Source organism: Chiloscyllium punctatum, chromosome 14 (assembly GCF_047496795.1).
Source record: "Chiloscyllium punctatum isolate Juve2018m chromosome 14, sChiPun1.3, whole genome shotgun sequence".
NCBI classification, from domain to species: Eukaryota; Metazoa; Chordata; class Chondrichthyes; order Orectolobiformes; family Hemiscylliidae; genus Chiloscyllium; species Chiloscyllium punctatum.
Genome location: NC_092752.1, coordinates 511677 through 533787, shown reverse-complemented (window position 1 = coordinate 533787; position 22111 = coordinate 511677). Strand labels below are relative to the sequence as shown.

Genomic DNA, 22111 nt, shown 5'->3' with positions numbered 1-22111 from the left:
ACTCCAAAATGCTAAAACAAAGCAAAAATTGCGGATGTTGGAAATCTGGAACTAAAGATGATATCATTGGAGAAACTTAGCAGCTCTGGCAGCATCTGTGGAAAGAAAGCAACATCAACGATTCAGGTCTAGTGGCTCTTCATTAGATTGAGTAGTAGCTAGAAAAGGGTGGTATATTTGCTGAAGTTGAGGATGTTGGGGATAAAGGAGTGGGTGATAGGTGGAGACAGAGCCAGAGGGAGAAAAAGACAGTTAGACAAATGAAGGGATGGATCATGTTAAACCGGGAGAAAGAAACCTGCGAACGGGGATAGAGGTTAATCCTAATGCTATGGTCCCCAGTACCAGCTTTTCTTTCTCCCTGGCTTAGTGTTAACCGTCTCTGTCTGCCTAACTCTCCTTCTGGGCTCCGTCACCACCTATCACTCACTCCTTAACCCCATTCAAACCTCCATTTTCAGCCTGAATACCATCTTTTCCTAGCTACTACTAATTCTGAAAAAGGGTCACTGGACCTGAAACACTGACTTTGCTTTCTCTCCCCAGATGCTGCCAGACCTGCTAAATTTCTCCAGCAATTTCTGTTTTTGTTTTAAAATGCTAAAGCTTTGCTTGACAAAATGATATGTACAAAAGGATATTACCCAGATAGAGGCCCTCCATTAGAAAGGTCAAAAACCTGATGGGGATTCAGAAGCTTCCGGAAGCTGTACAGAAGTTCTCGCCCTTTAAGGGCTCCACTCTTTGGATTAACAAACAGAAGGAGAGGGTAAGAATCTTGTGGTAGCTGTGTGACCTGATGGTGAAAAAAAAACCTTAAGGATCATAGAAACACTGACTATAGTCTCAGTTTCGAAAATGTTGGTAGAAACATTGTTTGGCAGATTTACATTCAGCCAAAGCTAACTGGTTAAAGAAATACTTTATGTAAAATGGACTTAAACATCCTTAACTAATAACACTCAAAATGTATTCACATACTCGCAGAGAGATCTTACTGTCCAGATACATAGCTCCTTGAAAGTTGCTACCAGGTTGATAGGGTTGTTAAGAAGACACACTGTGTGTTAACTTTTATTGATAGAGGGATTGAGTTTCGGAACCATGAGATCATGCTGCTACTATACAAAACTCTGGCGAGGCCAAATTTGGAGTATTGTGTACAGTTCTGGTCACCACATTCTAGGAAGAATGTGGAAGCTTTGGAAAGGGTTCAGAGGAGATTTACTAGGATGTTGCCTGGTATGGAGGGAAGGTTTTACAAGGAAAGGCTGAAAGACTTGAGGCTGTTTTTGTTAGACAGAAGGTTGAGAGGTGATTTAACTGAGACATAAAAGATAATCAGAGGGTTAAATAGGCAGATGGGGAGAGCTTTTTTCCTCAGATGGCGATGGCTAGCACAAGGGAACATAGCTTTAAATTGAGGGGAGATAGACAAAGGACAGATGTCAGAGGTAGTTTCTTTACTCAGAGAGTAGTAGAAGCATGGAACGTATTGCCTGCAACAGTAGCAGACTCGTCAACTTTAAGGACATTTGAATGGTCATTGGATAGGCATATGGACGAGAATGGAATAGAGTAGGTTAGATGGGATTCAGATTGCTTCCACAGGTCCGCACAACATTAAGGGCCAAAGGGATGTACTGTGCTGTAATGTTCTATGTTTCTATTAATAACAGTTAGGACAATAAAGTAATGCTTGATTTGTGAAAGGGACAACAAGTGTGCGATATGTGTCATGTATTATAGCACTAGAATATAGAACATAGAAAATTACAACACAGAACAGGCCCTTCGGCCTACGATGTTGTGCCGAAGATTAATCCTAATGTAAAATAAAATAACCCTACCTACACACCCCTCAATTCACTGCTGTCCATGTGCACGTCCAACAGGTGCTTAAATGTCCCCAGTGACTCTGCTTCCACCACCACGACTGGCAATGCATTCCATGCATTCACAACTCTCTGTGTAAAGAACCTACCTCTGATGTCTCCTCTATACCTTCCTCCTGATATCTTAAATACTAAATATACTATGACCCAGTCAAATCCCAGTCAATCCTGCCCCAGGGAAAAGTCTCTGGCTATTGACTCTATCCATTCCTCTCATTATCTTGTATACCTCGATCAGGTCTCCTCTCTTCCTCCTTCTCTCTAGAGAGAAAAGTCCAAGCTTAGTCAACCTTTCTTCATAAGACAAACCCTCCAGTCCAGGCAGCATCCTGGTAAACCTTCTTTGCCAAAGCCCTCTCCAAAGCCTCTGTATCTTTCCTATAGTAGGGCGACCAGAACTGGACACAACATTTCAAGTGTGGTCTCATCAGGGACTTGTAAAGCTGTAGCAAAACTTCGCAGCTCTTAAACTCGATCCCCCTGTTAATGAAAGCCAAAACACTATATGTCTTCTTAACAACCCTATCCACTTGGGTGGCAAATTTTAGGGATCTATGTACTTGCACACCAAGATCCCTCTGTTCCTCCACACTGCCAAGAATCCTCTCTTTAATCCTGTATATAGCTACACAAACAAACATACCATCTAACATTCCTTAATCAGTCAGGTATAGTGAATATAACTGATTAAGGGTAGTGAGGCATGAAAGAGGTTGTAAAGAAGATTTATAAGAATGACACCGGAAATATGGGGATTTAGATCATCAGTAGATGATTAATAGGCTTGGCCTCTTCCCTCCTAAAAATAGAAGGTTGAGGGGTGATCCACTGGAGATCTTTCAAATACGAGTGGATACAGAGAGTGTTTCCTCTTGTTGGGCAGAGCGAAAGTAGAGGAAACCAATATAAGATAATCAGGAATTCAGATCAAATATCTTTACTCAAAGAGAAATGGGAAGATAGAATCCACTATCACAGGAAGTGGTTGAAATGAATAATATTGATGCATTTAAGAAGTAACTAGACAAACTAGCTAGACTTGAGGAAGAAGAGTATAGAAGTGCACGTCTTTAAATAAAATAATAATTATTTTGTACATTTAATAATCTCTCACAAAATTGCAAACTCCTCTATAATGTAAGCATAATTACATATTACAGACAACACAGAAGGTAACAAATCCACAGCACTGTCTGCAACAATATATTTTTAAATACAATGAAATATCCTTACATTAGTTTCAAACGATGTCTGAAATAATGTTTTTTAATATATGCTTGAATTTATAATACATATATGATGTGAAACTATATGTAGGAGGAATGCTGATCAAGATCTGAGGTGCTTCCAAGTTTTAGATAGCACCAGAAAATGAGGAGCAATGTAGGTCAGGAATTCACACTCAATTCTGTGATCCATGTAGAGCAGGAACCTCAATGAACCTTCTCATATGTTGGAGGAACCTCAGAGGGAAATAGATTCTCTTTTAAAAGTGTGACTGCCCAGCATTTTCCAACAATGTTATAGGTGGCTTCATATGGACAGATATAGCAACACAGGAAACACAAAAACAATACATGTTCTACAAGCATAGGCTAAGACAGATACTAAGGCTATACGTAACTCCCTATTCTACATTTTAAAATTAACACTTACCTGAAATCCTTTGAAAAATCAGCAAAGACAAAAGACAGAAATTGGCAGAACAGAGAAATAAATGTCACACTCCATGCTGCAATGTTTTGGTATGATAGTTTAAATAAAAATTCCTGAGTCTTCTAGAACTCTTTCTTTTCATTCATGTGTAACGGGCACCACCACCAAAGGCCCAGTATTTATTACTCAATCATAATTCATTGTATGAATTGCTCTGGAGAAAGTGATGTTAAGTAACATTTTTGAACCACTGCAATCCATTTAGTATAGGTACCCAAAGTGCTATTAGGGAAGGGGTTCCAACATACTGACCTAACAACAGTGATTTGTAATATTTAATTAGGTAATAGGGTTTTGTTTGAAAGCTGGGCATCAATGCAGCCACTGCATCATCGTATGTAACTGACACCCAAGTTTCAAAACCATCATGATGCCACACTGGGGCTGGCTGGAAATTGTCAAAAAGTTAAAAATTTTGTCAAGGTACACACATTCCTTATTTACCGGTCAGATAAACTCAGGTTAACAAAAAAAACATAGACCAGGTTGTGCTACTTAATGAATATGACTGTTTATAACAATAAACAGGGTTCACTGAGATGATCCTGTTGATTACAGGATTTTTTGTTCAGTCTCTTTTCTCCAAATTCTTTTCACTTCTTTGCAGGAGGCACAGGTGATTGGCACACTAATTTAAAGATTTTTAGCCCCTGTTTAAAGGCCCAGCTTATAGCAATTTTCTTTAGGCTTTAGGTATTGCACAGGAGAAAAAGACATCATCTGCCCTTGCAGCTGTCCAAAGGCAGGATTGTGCACACCGAAAAGCTGAGTTCAATTCCCAGCAGCCAATCAATGGGCTGCTGTCATGTTGAAAACCTTTGTCATCCACAACTGGTTACATGTCTTCAAACCAATCAGCAATCTGTGATCAGCCCCTTGTGCCAGCCTGTCTGTAAAGAACCTGCTCTATTGCTTTAACAAAGCAGCTATAGAAACATGACTTAAAATGAGGTTCAATAATTGGCTTTTAGAAGTGCAGCAATTCCATCCCTAACATTTGGCTTTAAAACAACCCCTTTCTGATTTCAGTCCACAGTGAAAAACACAAAAAAAGCCTTTACAAAGTCAATATCTGAAACAATGACTGAATCTCATTTTGTATACCACCCCCCTGGTGCCAGCTAGGAAATAAACATCCACCTATTTGGCTGATGTAGTGCAGTGTTACTGCCTCTATTTCTGGAGGCCTGTATTCAAGTCGCACCTGTTCCAGAGGTGTGAAATTACATCTCTGAACAGGTGGATCAGGAAATATCTACAACAGCCTCCGCCACAGCTTGAATAAAGCAGCAGTGGAAACACGAGTTACAATATTACAAATTACACAAATTGCACAGACAGGGAACACAGACGGCTAACACCTCCAACATCTCAACATCTTATTTGTGCAGACACCAATTGTTACAGTTAACCTGAGAATGTAACTTTTAAAAGACGTTTTGTGATTTACTTATGAAAGAAATGAAACTAATGTGGTCATTCTAACAGATGAGAGACTTAACAAACAATCAAGGTATTTTTCAATGTATAATTTCAGTTACGTTACACTGTGAACTTTTGCTATAAATTGTGGCTTACAATTGTGTCCTCCACAACCACCTGATGAAGGAGCAGCGCTCCGAAAGCTAGTGCTTCCAATTAAACCTGTTGGACTATAACCTGGTGTTGTGTGATTTGTAACATTGTACACCCCAGTCCAACACCAGCATCTCCAAATCAGAGTTACAATATGTTTCAGTAACTTGGTTTTCAATTAGTATATCAACTCCTTCCATAACCTTTGCTTTTAAATTAAAACCAATCCTTTTCCATTCTCGTCGACAGTTAAAAATACAGAAAAATAACAAGGTAGACTTTACACAATGGAATAATTCTGCCTCAGTAAGAAGTGCAACACAAATTTACTTACATTTCTCAATTTAAGTATATATTTTCCCCATTATAGTTATCAATAGTACATATTTAACTGACAGAGGCAATGGGATATATTTCTGTGAACAGTAACACTGCACTTCTATCAAAATCAATAGCTAAGAGCCCATGTTGGTTGTAATAAATGGATTGTCAAGTAGAATTGACTATTTCCATTAGTGTTTAGGTGGTCAAGAAAAAATTTCATTGAGATTTTTAAAATTATTACAGTACTGATAGTTACTTTGATAATGGCATATAAAGCCAAATATCCAAATTTGTGATGTCACACAGTTAGGTAGCATTGTGGACAGTGTAGATAATAGCATAAAATTACAAAGGGATATTGTTACATAGTCAAAAGAATATATGTTTTAATATAGAAAGTATTTTTTGAATTGTTAAAGTGAATTTAAAGGCCAGCCACATCTGCAAAACAGATCAGCTAAGATACAGGCTGTTCCAAAATAGATACACATAGCAAATGGCTGTTAACTGGATTCCTGAGTTTTAGTTGCTGTTTTGACAACAATTCAAATTTAACCAACTAATTTAAATTATGCCCAAGATACTAAAAGCCAATTAAATTTAAATTTATTGTACTGACAACATCGGATCAATGATGTTGGGGGATTTTAAAACAGGACATTTTGAAAATTGGTCAGAACTATCGCCACTGAACTACAGAGCAAATGCCGTAGAGTCAGACAGCGAACTGCCCATCAAATATCTTGCTCTTAAGGAAATAAGAAGGCACTCCCTATCAAAAGGTACCTTTTCCTGTAAAAGCAGTAAAAAGTAAGACAACAACCCAGGGAGATCAGCAGATGAAAGATTGAAGACAGCCGATAAGACAGAGACAGTGTAGACTTGAGATTAAGTTAATGTAATGTTGAACAATGGTGTTATTGGAGCAGCATTTTATAGAGTTGAGGTCAGATAGTAATTAATTAAGAAAAAGGGAGTTAGATTTGTTACTACGTTTTGATTAATGTTCTGTTAGGAAAATAAATTGCTACTTTTCTTTAAACAGTGGAAATTAGGAGCTCTTTTTCACTCCCTCATACTTTTAACAGATTATGAGGCAAGGTGAGTTTTTCCGGGTATTTGGTTTTAATTAACAGACTGCAAAGGTTTTAATATTCAGCCTCCACATCGTAACAATATTGATAGACTAAGCAAATAGACAAAACCATGGCAGATGGGAGTTCAATGTAAACAAGGGAGAGGTTATCTATTTTGGACTGAAAAAATTGAAATGAATTGAATTGAACTGATTGTCACATTAGATTAGATTAGATTACTTACAGCGTGGAAACAGGCCCTTCGGCCCAACAAGTCCACACCGCCCCGCCGAAGCGTAACCCACCCATACCCCTACATCTACATTTACCCTTTACCTAACACTACGAGCAATTTAGCATGGCCAATTCACCTGACCTGCACATCTTTGGTGCTGTGGGAGGAAACCGGAGCACCCAGAGGAAACCCACGCAGACCCGGGGAGAACATGCAAACTCCACACAGTCAGTCGCCTGAGGCGGGAATTGAACCCAGGTCTCTGGCGCTGTGAGGCAGCAGTGCTAACCACTGTGCCACCGTGCCACCCACATGTACTGAGGCACAGTGAAAAGCTTTGTCTTGCAAGCAATTCAGGCAGATCACATAGTTAAATAGCAGTGATAAAGTAAATAATAGGTAAACAGCAGCAAAAACCAAAACACAGGTACGGGTGAATGCTAAGAGTTTGTGAGTCCATTCAGTATTCTAACAACAGTAGGGTAGAAACTGTTTCGAAATCGGCTGGTGCATGTTCAGGCTTTTGTATCTTGTCCCCGATGGTAGAGGTTGTAGAAAAGCACTGCCAGGGTGGGATGGGTCTCTGAGAATGCTGACGGCTTTTCCTTAAAGGATAGATCATTGTATTTTCTAGGTAGTATGAAGTTAAACACACTGGATAGCCAAAGAGACTTGGTGGTTCAGGTGCATAAATCTTTAAAATATCATGAACAGGAATGCTTTATATTGAGAGGGCTGGAATGCAAGGATGCAGAAATCATGCTTCAGTTATACAAAACCCTGATTGGACGTACTGTGAGCAGATCTGGGCACCACACCTCAGCAAGGATATAACCTTGGAGAGAGTGCAGCAAGAATGATAACTTCAGGATTTAAGCTTTAAGGAGAAGTTATACTCTAGAATTTAGAAGATTAAGGGGTGATCTGATCAAAGTCTCCAAGATATTAACAGGATAAAGATAAACTACTTCCATTGGTTGGGGATTCTAGAAGTAGGGAGCATATTGTGCGAATTAGGGCCAGACCATTCAGGAGAGATGTTAGGAAGCACTTTGATATACAAAGGCTGGCTGATGTTTTGAATTATCTTCCACAAATGGCAATGGACACAGGATCAGTTGTTAACTTTAAATATGAAACAGATAACTTTTTGTTAAGCGATGGTATTAAGGGATAAGGGCCAAATGTATGGAATTAGGCTATAGATCAGCTATAGATCTCATTGAATGGTGGAACAGTCTTGAGGGGCTGAATGGACTACTCCTGTTCCTATGATCCTGATGGGAACAGTCCATTGGTCATCAAGCCCACTACTCTATAAGCCATACTGTAAGCGCTTTATTTAATCATCAAAATGCCTAATTTGTTACTTTTTTAAAACTGTTATCTAAACAAAAGGGGCTTTCAAAATGTTTCCTCAACAAACTAAAATACAGTTTACAAATAAACTTTTTTTTATACAAGTGGTAAAACTGACGATCAACTGAACTGTTCTGTAGAATTCAACTGCATCCTCTTAGTCCCAAAAATTCAGAGATAGGTTAAGACAGGTTTGGGGAAAAAAGGTGACAAAGGAACACTACCCCTTAGGTCAAGGGTACGGATTCAGCAAATAGAACAGGTTGACTTCTGTCAGTTCCTTCATGTTGAGCTTCTGCTGGTGAGACCAAATTACTGACAGTCACACAATATTTTCAGATTCAGAGGGGAAACAGGAGGTGTTAATATTAGAATCTTTGTCGAGTTTCAAATAACACCACTAACAAAGAGCTTTTAGCGGTGCAGTTTAGATACAAAAACAGAAACAGCTGGAAAAAACACAGCAGGTCTGGCAGCAGTTGTGGATTGAAAACAGAGTTAATGTTTCAGGTCTAGTGACCCTTCTTCAGAGTGGCCTAGCATTTCAACGTGAAAAACAGAACTGAAGCATCCGCAACAATCCTAAGCCAGATGTGCTGAGTAGATGATCCTCTTGACCTCCTCCACAAGTCACCAGCAAAACTGATGCCAGTCTTCAAACAATTCAATTCACTCAATGAGTGATATTAAAAAATGGTTGAATGCACTGAATACTGCAAAGGTAATGGGCCGTGACAATATTCTTCTAGTAGAACTACAACATTGGCATCTACCAAACAATATGGAAAATTGTCCAGGTATGCCTTGTGTACAAAAAGCTGTACAGATCTCACCCAGCTAATTACTGCCCTCCCAACCTATTTTCAATCATCAGTAAAGATGTTGGGAAGGGTCATCAACAGTGCTATCAAGCAGCACTTGCTTAACAATAATCTGCTCATTGACACTCAGTTTAGATTCTACCAGGGTCACTCAGCTCCCAGCCACATTAAAGCCTTGGTTCAAACATGATCAAAACAACTGAATTCCAGAGATGAGGTGAGGCTAACTGCCCTTGACATCAAGGCCACATTTGACTGGAAGTGGTATTAACAAGCCCTGGAAAAAGTAATGTCAATGGGAATCTGGGGAAACCTTTCTGCTGGTAGGAGTCGTATATTGCATAAAGCAATTAAGATGTGGTTGTTAGAGCTCAGTCATCTCAATTACAGGCCAATTCCAAGGATTTCCTCGAAGGGTATTTGAGACCTAACCATCTTCAACTGCTTTATCAATAATCTTCCCGCTTAAGGTCAAAAGTAGTGAGGTTCACCGATGATTGCAGAATTTGAGACTCCTCAGATATTGAAGTTTGTCCAAACGCAGCAAAGACCTGGATAATATCAGTTTTGGGCTAACAAGTGGCCATTAACATTCATAACACAGAAATACCAGGCAAAGGGCACCTCCGGTGAGAGAACCTAACCATCACTCTGAAATTCAATGACAGTACTATAATTGAATCCTCCACTATCAACACCCGGTGGGTTAGTATTGATCAGAAATTGACTGAACTAGCCATGTAAATACTCCGGCTACAAGAGCAGGTCAGATGCTAGGAATTCTGCAGTAATTTACATCCTTACTGGCAAAAAGCCTGTTCACCATTTACAAGGCACAGATCAGGAGTGCAAAAAATACTCCCCGCTTGCCTGGATAAGTACAGCCAGGTTAGGCCACTGTTGGAATACTGCGCACAATTCTGGTCTCCTTCCTATCGGAAAGATGTTGTGAAACTTGAAAGGGTTCAGAAAAGATTTACAAGGATGTTGCCAGGGATGGAGGATTTGAGCCACAGGGATAGGCTGAACAGGCTGGGGCTGTTTTCCCTGGAGCATCGGAGGTTGAGGGGTGACAATTTAGGGGTTGACAAAAAATCATAAGGGGCATAGATAAATAGACAAAGTCTTTTCCCTGGGTGGGGGGAGTCGTGAACTAGAGGACATAGGTTTAGGATTAGTGGTGCTGGAAGAGCACAGCAGTTCAGGCAGCCTCCAAGTAGCTTCGAAATCGACGTTTTGGGCAAAAGCCCTTCATCAGGAATAAAGGCAGTGAGCCTGAAGCGTGGACAGATAAGCTAGAGGAGGGTGGGGGTGGGGAGAAAGTAGCATAGAGTACAATGGGTGAGTGGGGGAGGGGATGAAGGTGATAGATCAAGGAGGAGAGGGTGGAGTGGATAGGTGGAAAAGGAGATAGGCAGGTAGGACAAGTCCGGACAAGTCATGGGGACAGTTACTGAGCTGGAAGTTTAGAACTAGGGTGAGGTGGGGGAAGGGGAAATGAGGAAACTGTTGAAGTCCACATTGATGCACTGGGGTTGAAGTGTTCCGAGGCGGAAGATGAGGCGTTCTTCCTCCAGGCATCTGGTGGTGAGGGAGCGGCGGTGAAGGAGGCCCAGGACCTCCATGTCCTCGGCAGAGTGGGAGGGGGAGTTGAAATATTGGGCCACAGGGCGGTGTGGTTGATTGGTGCGGGTGTCCCAGAGATGTTCCCTAAAGCGTTCTGCTAGGATGCGCCCAGTCTCCCCAATGTAGAGGAGACCGCATCGGGAGCAACGGATACAATAAATGATATTAGTGGATGTGCAAGTAAAATTTTGATGGATGTGGAAGGCTCCTTTAGGGCCTTGGATAGAGGTGAGGGAGGAGGTGTGGGCGCAGGTTTTACAGTTCAGTTCCTGCGGTGGCAGGGGAAAGTGCCAGGTTTGGAGGGTGGGTTGTTTGGGGGTGTGGACCTGACCAGGTAGTCGCGGAGGGAACGGTCTTTGCGGAAGGCGGAAAGGGAAATATATCCCTGGTAGTGGGATCTATTTGGAGGTGGCGGAAATGTCGGCAGATGATTTGGTTTATGCGAAAGTTGGTAGGGTGGAAGGTGAGCACCAGGGGTGTTCTGTCCTTGTTACGGTTGGAGGGGTGGGGTCTGAGGGCAGAGGTGCGGGATGTAGACGAGATGCGTTGGAGGGCATCTTTAACCACGTGGGAAGGGAAATTGCGGTCTCTAAAGAAGGAGGCCATCTGGTGTGTTCTGTGGTGGAACTGGTCCTCCTGGGAGCAGATCCGGTGGAGGCGGAGGAATTGGGAATACGGGGTGGCATTTTTGCAAGAGGTAGGGTGGGAAGAGGTGTAATCCAGGTAGCTATGGGAGTCGGTGGGTTTGTAAAAAAATGTCAGTGTCAAGTCGGTCATCATTAATGGAGATGGAGAGGTCCAGGAAGGGGAGGGAGGTGTCAGAGATGGTCCAGGTAAATTTAAGGTCAGGGTGGAATGTGTTGGTGAAGTTGATGAATTGCTCAACCTCCTCGCGGGAGCACGATGTGGCGCCAATGCAGTCATCAATGTAGCTGAGGAAGAGGTGGGGAGTGTAGGGTGAGAGGGGAAAAAGATAAAAGAGACCTAAGGGGCAATTCTTTCACAGAGAGGGTGGTACATGTATGGAATGAGCTGCCAGAGGAAGTGGTGGAGGCTAGCACAATTGCAACATTTAAAAGGCATTTGGATGGCTAAATGAATAAGAAGAGGTTGGAAGGATATGGGCCGGGTGCTGGCAAGTGGGACTAGATTGGGTTGGGATATCTGATCAGCATGGACGGGTTGGACTGAAGGGTCTGATTCCATGCTGTACATCTCTATGACTCTCTGAACATTGACACCATCCAGGACAAAACAGACTACTGGCATGAAATGCATAAACATTCACTTTCTCCACCGCTAACGCTCAGTAGTAGCAGCTGAGTATTTCATTTACAAGATGTATTCTCTGGAGATCCTTAGACAACACCTTAGCATGACTACTTCCATCTAGAAGAACAACGAAAGAAAATACAAGGGAACACCACCAGTAGTTATTCCAACCACGCCATTCACCATCCTGATTTGGAAATATATCCCCATTCTTTTAGTGTCACTGACTGGATGATGGTGGGAGACACTGGTCCAGTGATAATTTCAATAGGCTAGCAATCCAGAAATCCAGGTTAATGTTCCAGTGACATGCATTCCACCATAGCAGATACTGAAATTTAATTTCATTAAAAATATTTTAAAAAAACACCCTGAATAGCAAGCTAGCCTTGAAAAATGTGACGCTGGAAAAACACAGCAGGCCAGGCAGCATCCAAGGAGCAGGACAATCGACGTTTCGGGCATAAGCCCTTCTTCAGGAAAGCTTGCCTAACAGCAACCATATAACTTTGAAGTTGCCTGATGAAAGAGCAGTGCTCCAAAAGCTAGTGCTTCCAAATAAACTTTGTTGAGAATGTGGTGCTGGAAAAGCACAGGAGGTCAGGCAGCATCCGAGGAGCAGGAAAATTGACTTTCGGGCATAAACTCTTCATCAGGTTTCCTGTCAAAGGGTCAGTACAGAGGTAGTCTCACGCTGAAGGGAATCAGTACTGAGACAGTCTCACACTGAGTGGGGATCAGTACTGAGGGATAAAAACAAAATACTATGTATGCTGGAAATCTGATCTGATCAGAGTCCTCCTGAATTTTTCCAGCATTCAAGGTTTGCTTCAGTATGGTTGGACCACCACGCTGAAGGAGAGTCAGTACTGAGGAAGCTTTGAACTGGAAGCTAGGGAAGTGATTGTTGGGCCTCTCGCTGAGATATTTGCATCATCGATGGTCACAAGTGAGGTGCCGGAAGACTGGAGGTTGGGTAACATCATGCCACTGTTTAAGAAGGGTGGTAAGGTCAAGCCAGGAAATCATACACCAGTGAGCCTGATCTCAGTGGTGGGCAAGTTGTTGGAAGGAATCCTGAGGGACAGGATGTACATGTATTTGGAAAAGCAAGGACTGATTAGGGATAGTCAACATGGCTTTGTGCGTGGGAAATCATGTCTCACAACCTTGATTGAGTTTTTTGAAGAAATAACAAAGAAGGTTGATGAGGACAGAGCAGTAGATGTGATGTATATGGACTTCAGTAAGTCATTTGACAAGGTTCCCCATGGGAGACTGATTAGCAAGGTTAGATCTCATAGAATACAGGGAGAACTAGCCATTTGGATACAGAACTGGCTCAAAGGTAGAAGACAGAGTGTGGTGGTGGAGGGTTGTTTTTCAGACTGGAGGCCTGTGACCAGTGGAGTGCCACAAGGATTGGTGCTGGGTCCTCTACTTTTTGTCATTTACATAAATGATTTGGATGCGAGCATAAGAGGTATAGTTAGTAAGTTTGCAGATGACACCTAAATTGGAGGTTTAGTGGACAGCGAAGAGGGTTACATCAGATTACAACATGATATGGACCAGATGGGCCAATGGGCTGAGATGTGGCAGATGGAGTTTAATTCAGATAAATGCGAGGTGCTGCATTTAGGGAAAACAAATCTTAGCAAGACTTATACACTTTATGGTAAGGTCCTAGGGAGTGTTGCTGAACAAAGAGACCTTGGAGTGCAGGATCATAGCTCCTTGAAAGTGGAGTCGCAGATAGGTAGGATAGTGAAGGTGGTGTTTGGTATGCTTTCCTTTATTGGTCAGAGTACTGAGTATAGGAGTTGAGAGGTCATGTTGCAGCTGTACAGGACATTGGTTAGGCCACTGTTGGAACATTGCATGCAATTCTGGTCTCCTTTCTATGGGAAAGATGTTGTGAAACTTGAAAGGGTTCAGAAAAAAATTTCAAGGATGTTGCCAGGGTTGGAGGATTTGAGCTATAAGGAGAGACTGAACAGACTGGGGCTGTTTTCCCTGGTGTGTTGGAGGCTGAGGGGTGCCCATACAGAGGTTTACAAAATTATGAGGGGCATGGATTGGGTAAATAGGCAAAGTCTTTTCCCTGGGGTCAGGGAGTCCAGAACTAGAGGACATAGGTTTAGGATAAGAAGAGAAAGATATAAAAGAGACCTAAGAGGCAACCTTTTCACACAGAGGGTGGTACGGGTATGGAATGAACTGCCAGAGGAAGTGGTGGAGGCTGGTACAATTGCAACATTTAAGAGGCATTTGGATGGATATATGAATAGGAAGGATTTGGAAGGATATGGGCCAGGTGCTGGCAGGTGGGACTAGATTGGGTTGGGATGTCTGGTCAGCATGGACAGGTTGGACCGAATGGTCTGTTTCCATGCTATATATCTTTATGATTCTATGACATTAAAGAAGGGTCCATACTGAGAGAGTGTCACACTAAATGAGTATTGCTCTGCCAGAGGACTGGATCAGCAGAGGTGCTATTTGGTTCATGGGGCAATGGAGATGGTGTTTGAAGTCATACTGACAAAGTGCCGCACAATTGGAAAGTCAGTAAAGAAGGAATGCTAGCATCGGACAGTCAGCCTTGAGGGAGTGATACTCAGTGTCAGTGTGCTGAAGCATTGCTTTACCTGTTTGGAAGGGCAGTATTGAGGCTCTCCTTTGAATAAAGCACTAAATCATTAATTGGATGAAAGAAGCATGTAAGCAAAACCTAATTTTTGCACTGTCACTGGGGGCAATGAGATTTTATCTTACACTTAGCATTGGACGGAAAGCAAAATGTCAGAAGTTAATTGTTCCATTTACCCTCCATTTACCCAATTAGCTTATAAAAAGCTTTTCAGGAATTTACCTCAATGACTGGGATTATAACTGTTGTGAGGTGTCTGTCATTGACAGTAGTATCTTTAACTTGTGTATAAATCCTCTCTGCTTCATCAAAACATGAGAATTCCAGCACTACAGCACCTGAAATAAACAATAAGTTAGGGTCAGAAAGCATCTAACACATGCTTACCACAGAAAATACAGTTTCCATCTCCACTTTGAGAATCATGACTCAATTATGAATATAATCAACTATCAAAGTCACAGTGAACTCAGGAAGACAGCAACAGCCAAAACAAAGCTAGAGATATAAATCAAAAAATAGTATGGTAAGAATTCAATGACAAATCAGGTGGGAAAGCAGTTTTATTTCCAACAGCGCAGTGGTATTCAACAAAATTACTTTACATTTGACTTGACTAATGCAATGGGCGAAAGTGAGGACTACAAATGCTGAAGATTAGAGTCAAGATTAGAGTGGTGCAGGAAGTGCACAGCAGGTCAAGCAGCATCGGAGGAACAGGAAAATTGGTGTTTCGGGCAGGTGCCCTTCATCAGGAATCATTCATGATGAAGGGCTCCTGCCCAAAGCCAATTTTCCAGCTCCTCGGATGCTGCCTGACCTGCAGTGCATTTTCAGTACCACTCTAATCTTGACTAATACAAGAGAGCAGAATCTCTACTACTTAGAGTCAATGAATATGGTTGTTAAACAACAAATGTAACAACTTGTGTACTTAGATATACATTCAGAGATCTCTGTTGCAATTCAGTATTTAATCTTTAAGCAAACAAATTCTATTCATTCTGGGTTTTTTGGTAATAAATACACAATAAATACTGTATCAACATACCTTGGTCCATGTAAACATAACCAAATGATACCAAATTCCCTGGGGAAAGAAACAGATTTATTTCAGTTTACTTTCATAAAGAACTAAACTCATTCTATTGCACAGCAGAAACCACAAACATAAAATTAAGACAGATAACCTTGTGCCAATGAACAAACACTCCAGAGTTCAAATTAATCAAGCCACAAAAACTCTGAGCTTGCCAACTGTATACATAATTGGCTTTACAGCAGGAGATAGAGTGATGGCGGATGGCTGCCTTTCAGATTGGAGGCATGTCCCAAGGGGTGTTCCACAGGGATCAGTTCTAGGTCCTCATATAAATGATTTGGATGAGAATATAGAAGACATGGTTAGGAAGTTTTCAGACGAGCCAAAATTGGTGGTATAGTAGACAGTGAAGAAGGTTTTCTAAGATTACAAAGGGATCTTGATCAAATGAAAAATGGCAGATGGTGTAGAATCTGGATCAATACAAGGTACAACATTTGGTATAACAAACTGGGGCAGGATTTTAAAAATTTATGGTAGGACCTTGGGCACTGTTGTAGAACAAAGGGAACTATGGGTTCAGTTACATAATTCTCTGAAACTTGCACCACAGGTGGAAGGGTGTTAAGGCGGCGGTTGGCATGCTTGCCTTCATTTTTTAGTCCTTTGAGTATAGGAGTTGGGAAGTCATGTTGAGGTTAAACAGGCCTGTTCTGGAGTACTGTGTCCAGTTTTGAGCTTCCCTTTATAGAAAGTATATTATTAAGATCCAGAGGGTTTTGAAGAGAATTAAGCTGGATGTTGCTGGGCATGGAAGGTTTGAGTTATAAAGAAAGGCTGAATAAGTTGAGACTTTTGTTCACTGGAGCTAGGAGGTTGAGAGGTGACCTTAAAGAGGTTCATAAAAACATGTGGGGTATAGATAGGGTTAATGGTAGGTGTCTTTTCTCTAGGAGGGGGAATTTCAAGACTATGGGACACATTTTTAAAGTGAAAGGAGACAGATTTAAAAAAGACATGAGGGGCAATTTTTTTTTCCCCACACAGAGTGTGGATCACGTACGGAATGAACTTCCTGAGTAAGAGGTGGATGTGCATACAGTTACAACATTTAAAAGACATTTAATTAAGTACATGAATAGGAAAGATTTGGCGGGATACAGGCCAGGAATAGGTAGCTGGGACTAGTTAAGTTTGGGTCTGTTTCTGTGCTGTACAGCTGTATACGTCTTGTTTTTCTATTTAAGCTGTAATTAGCTAAATTCTTGCTGCTAAATCTGTATTTCACCAAAAGCAGCATGGTTACAAAATTACAATCATTCTAAAATATCGTTGCTTTCACTTAAGATAATAAAACCATTCAGAAAAATTATCACGGTTTGATTTGCTTGTAATAAGATCTAATTAAGATTGATAGGGTGGTGAAGAAGGCATACGGTGTGTTGGCTTTCATTAGCAGTGGAACTGAGTTTAAGAGCCGTGATGGGGTAATCCAAGATGGAGGACGGGAAAATTTCTGGCTGTAAGAGCTGCTTTTTTTTTGAGGTAGTTTAGGTGTTGGAGGTGATTTCCTCAAATTCTAGGAGCAGCAATTACTGTTCTATATGCTGTTGCATTGTTTTGGAACTTTGGAAAAGTTTTAAAAGGGAGAACAGCAGACAAAGGAAGCACATGGTGAGGACAGTGCAGGAGAGAGAGAGAGAGAGAGAGAGAGAGAACGAGAACCTGCACAGTTACTGCCTTTGCTGTTTGAGTTAGTGTATCGCTGGACATTGGAGTGCATCTCGGAAAATTAACAAACAGTGAAATTCACAACTAATCTTGGAGGAAGTGTTGGGCGAAGTTCACAGCACAGAATCAGATAAAAGTTAATTGTTGTTTTAAGTCTGTCCAAGAGAAAGGCTGTATTAGTGAGTACAGTGGGTTCTTTCTTGATTATATGTTTTTGGAGAGAAGTCTCTTGATTAAACTTAAAATATAAGCCATAGCTATTAATTTAACCTTGGGCAGTGTTTGTAGAGGAATAAGACGGTGTTATTTTCCGGATCTGTAGATTGTGAAGGAGCAAAAATGGCCTTTGCAGTGAGATGTACTTCTTGTCAGATGTGGAACTTTAAAGAGAGTTTAAGGGTTACTGCGGATTATATCGGCCATAAATGCTGTTGGATGCGAATCTGATCAGATCGAGTGGATCGGTTGGAGAGACAGATAGAAGCAATGAGGAATTTGCAACAGCAACAGTATGTGATGGATGGCAGTTATAGGAAGGGGGAAAAGTCTCAGATATAGTCACATAGATGGGTTAACTCCAGGAAGGGTAAGAGTGATAGGCAGCTAGTGCAGGAGTTTTTTGTGGATATACCCATTTCAAACAGGTATACTGTTTTGGAAAATGTAAGGGCTGATGGATTCTCAGGGGAATGTAGCACAAACAGCCAAGTTTCTGGTAGTGGCTCTAATGCAACAAGGGTTACGTCTGCTTCCAAGAGATCAATTGTGTTAGGGGATTCTCTAGTCCGAGGTACAGACAGACATTTCTGTGGCCAGCAGCGAAAAAGCAGGATGGGTGTGTTGTTGCCCTGGTGCCAGGATCACTGATGTCTCAAAGAGGGTGCAGAATGTTCTCACGGGGGAGAGGGGCCAGCAGGAGGTCATTGTCCACATTGGAACCAACAACATAGGAAGGGAAAAGGATGAGATTCTGAAGGGAGATTACAGAAAGCTAGGCATAAATTTAAAAAGGAGTCCTCAAGGGTAGTAATATCTGAATTACTTCCAATGCTACGAGCTAGTGAGGGCAGGAATAGGAGGACAGACCAGATGAATGCATGGCTGAGGAGCTGGTGTATGGGAGAAGGATTCACATTTTTGGATCGTTGGAATCTCTTTTGGGGTAGAAGTGACCTGTACAAGAAGGACGGATTGCACCGAAATTGGAAGGGGACTAATATACTGACAGGGAAATTGGCTAGAACTGCTTGGGAGGATTTAAACTAGTAAGGTGGTGGTGGTGGTGGTCAGGGGGGGAGACCCAGGGAGATAGTGGGGAAAGAGATCGGTCTGAGACGGGTACAGTTGAGAACAGAAGTGACTCAAACAAGTCAGGGCAGGCAGGGACAAGGTAGGACTAATAAATTAAACTGCATTTATTTCAATGCAAGGGGACTAACAGGGAAGGCAGATGAACTCAGGGCATGGTTAGGAACACGGGACTGGGATATCATAGCAATTACAGAAACCTGGCTCAGGGATGGGCAGGACTGGCAGCTTAATGTTCCAGGATACAAATGCTACAGGAAGGATAGAAAGGGAGGCAAGAGAGGAGGGGGAGTGGGATTTTTGATAAGGGATAGCATTACAGCTGTGCTAAGGGAGGATATTCCCAGAAATACATCCAGGAAAGTTATTTGGGTGGAACTGAGAAATAAGAAAGGGATGATCACCTTATTGGGATTGTATTATAACCCTCCCAATAGTCAAAGGGAAATTAAGAAACAAACTTGTAAGGACATCTCAGCTATCTGTAAGAATAATAGAGTAGTTATGGTAGGGGATTTTAACTTTCCAAACATAGACTGGGACTGCCATAGTGTTAAAGGTTTTGTCATTTACATAAATGATTTGGATGCAAGCATAAGAGATATAGTTAGTAAGTTTGCAGATGACACCAAAATTGGAGGTTTAGTGGACAGCGAAGAGGGTTACATCAGATTACAACATGATATGGACCAGATGGGCCAATGGGCTGAGATGTGGCAGATGGAGTTTAATTCAGATAAATGCAAGGTGTTGCATTTTGGGAAAGCAAATCTTAGCAGGACTTATACACTTAATGGTAAGGTCCTAGGGAGTGTTGCTGAACAAAGGGACCTTGGAGTGTGGGTTCATAGTTCCTTGAAAGTGGAGTCGCAGGTAGATAGGATAGTGAAGGCGGCGCTTGGTATGCTTTCCTTTATTGGTCAGAGTATTGAGTACAGGAGTTGGGAGGTCATGTTGCAGCTGTACAGGACATTGATTAGGCTACTATTGGAATATTGTGTGCAATTCTGGTCTCCTTCCTATTGGAAAGATGTTGTGAAACTTGAAACTTGAAAGGGTGTTTCCCTGGACTGTTGGAAACTGAGGGGGGGGGGGGGGGCCTTATAGAGTTTTACAAAATTATGAGGGGCATGGACAGGATAAATAGACAAAGTCTTTTCCCTGGGGTGGGGGAGTCCAAGTTATGCTGCAGCTCTACAGAGTCCCAGTTAGACCACACCTGGAATATTGTGTTTAGTTCTGGTTGCTTCATTATATGAAAGACATGGAAGCTTTAGAGAGGGTGCTGAGGAGATTTACCAGGATGCTGCCTGGACTGGAGGTCATGTCTTATGAAGAAATATCGAGGGAGCTAGGGCCTTTATCCTTGGAGCAAAGAAGGATGAGAGTTGACTTGATTGTACACTAGTTGTGTACATGATGATGAGGCAAAGATAGAATGGACAGCCAGAGACTTTTTCTCGGGGCAGAAACAGCTATGATGGGAGGATGGGCATAATTTTAAGGTGATTGGAGGAAGGTTTAGGGACGATGTCAGAGATTGGTTCTTTACACAGAAAGTGGTGGGTGTAGGGGATGCACTGCTGGCAGTGACATTAGACTCAGATACGCTAGGGACATTTAAGCGACTTTTGGATAGGCACATGGATGGTAGTAAAACGAAAGGTATGTAAGTTACTTTGATCCCAGATAGAATAGAAAGTCGGCAGAACATCGAGGACCGAAGGGCTTGTACTGTGCTGTACTGTTCTATGTTCTAAATGTTTGACTACAAATGCAACTTATTACCAGTACTATTTTTCATTATTGCAGGCACACAGTGAGATTTAAGTTTGGTTCATATGCCATAAATTGTTTTTTGCGATCTACTGTAAGTATTGAGGATTTAATTTTTATAAATAAACTACTCTCTGAACATTAATCACATCATATCGACACACACAGAATGCAAGTGTTTAATATTTTCCTGCTCATGACAGTATCAAAACTTTAGCGCCATTAGGATTGTGATTCTGATAGGACGAGTGTTACTGTGTTTGTGCTAAAGGGTTATTTCACTCACTGAGGCTTCTTGTATTCTTGTGTAAATATATTGGGTTTATGTGTCGCAGGCAATGCACCAAAGATAAAAGTCACATGTATCAAAAAGTGACTTAAATTAGGCCCTGCAGTACATAATTCAGAAAATCAATAGAGGCATCTGCCTTGGAGTTATGGATTGCTCTACATCTGTATGAATCCGGTGTTACTATGTAAATAACATAGTTGGCCAAAGTTACAAAACAAAACCAAAAGATCTGCAGATGCTGTAAATCAGAAATTAAAACAGAAAGCGCTGGAAAAGCTCAGCAGGTCTGGCAGAAATCTGAGGAAGGGTCACTTGACCTGAAAATTTAACTCTAATTTCTCTCCACAGATGCTGCTGGACCTGCTGAGCTCTTCCAGCAATTTCTGGTTTTGTTTGTGGCCAAAGTTGTTTTTGTGTGTACCTGGGTTCATGAAGAATCAATTCACTGCCTGTGAGGAAGTTCCATACGAATACATTGTGTTCAAAAAGTAATCAAGAACATAAGCCCTTTGAACCCGCTCTGCCATTCAATAAGATCATGGCTGATGTTTTTGTGGACTCAGCTCCACTTACCCACGCTCTCGCCATTCCCTTAATTCCTTTATTTTTCAAAGACTTATCTACCTTAGCTTTAAAACTGATTACTGAAGTAGCATCAACTACTTTCCTGGGCAAGGAATTCCATAGATTAATAACCTCCTGGGTGAAGAAGTTCCTTCTCAGTTCAGTTCTAAACCTGCTTCCTCTAATCTTGAGGCGATGCCCTCTTGTCTTAGTTTCACCTGCCAGTGGAAACATCATATCTCTTTCTATGTTATCGATTCCCTTTATAATTTTATGTGTTTCTATAAGATCTCTCCTCACTTTTCTGAATTCCAATTAATATAATCCCAATCTACTCAGCCTCTCCTCATAAGCCAACCCCTTCAACTCTGGAATCAACCTAGTGAACCTCCTCTACACTCCCTCCAGTGCCAGTACATCCTTTCTTAAGGAGACCAAATCTGCACACAGAACTCCAGGTGTGGCCTCACCAGCGCCTTGTACAGCTATAACAATACCTGTCTACTTTTAAACTCAACCCCTTTAGCAAAGAAGGACAAAATTCCATTTGCCTTCCTAATTACTTGTATCTGTAGACCAACCTTCTGCGATTCATGCACAAGGACAACCAGGTCCCTTTGCAAATTAGCACACTGCAATCTATTACTCCTACCAAAATGTCTGTCTTCACATTTGCCAGACCTTTGCCCACTCACTCAATATATCTGTTTCGCTGCAAAGTTTCACAGTCCTCTGCACACTGCTCTGCCACTCATCTTAGTGTCCTCAGCAAATTTTGAAACCGCACACGTGATTCCCAACTCCAAATCATCTACATAAATTGTAAATAATCGTGGTCCCAACACC

The 22111-nt window shown here is 41.6% G+C and overlaps 1 protein-coding gene across 1 annotated transcript in view; it reads right to left on the bottom strand.

Moving 5' to 3' along the window:
• The window catches only part of LOC140485524 (diacylglycerol kinase theta), a 176182-nt gene that overhangs the window by 40640 nt on the left and 113431 nt on the right, over positions 1-22111 (bottom strand). Inside the window, 3 exon segments of the mRNA XM_072583703.1 lie at positions 645-796; positions 14775-14890; positions 15604-15642. Of these exon segments, the coding sequence (XP_072439804.1) occupies positions 645-796; positions 14775-14890; positions 15604-15642 (307 nt within the window).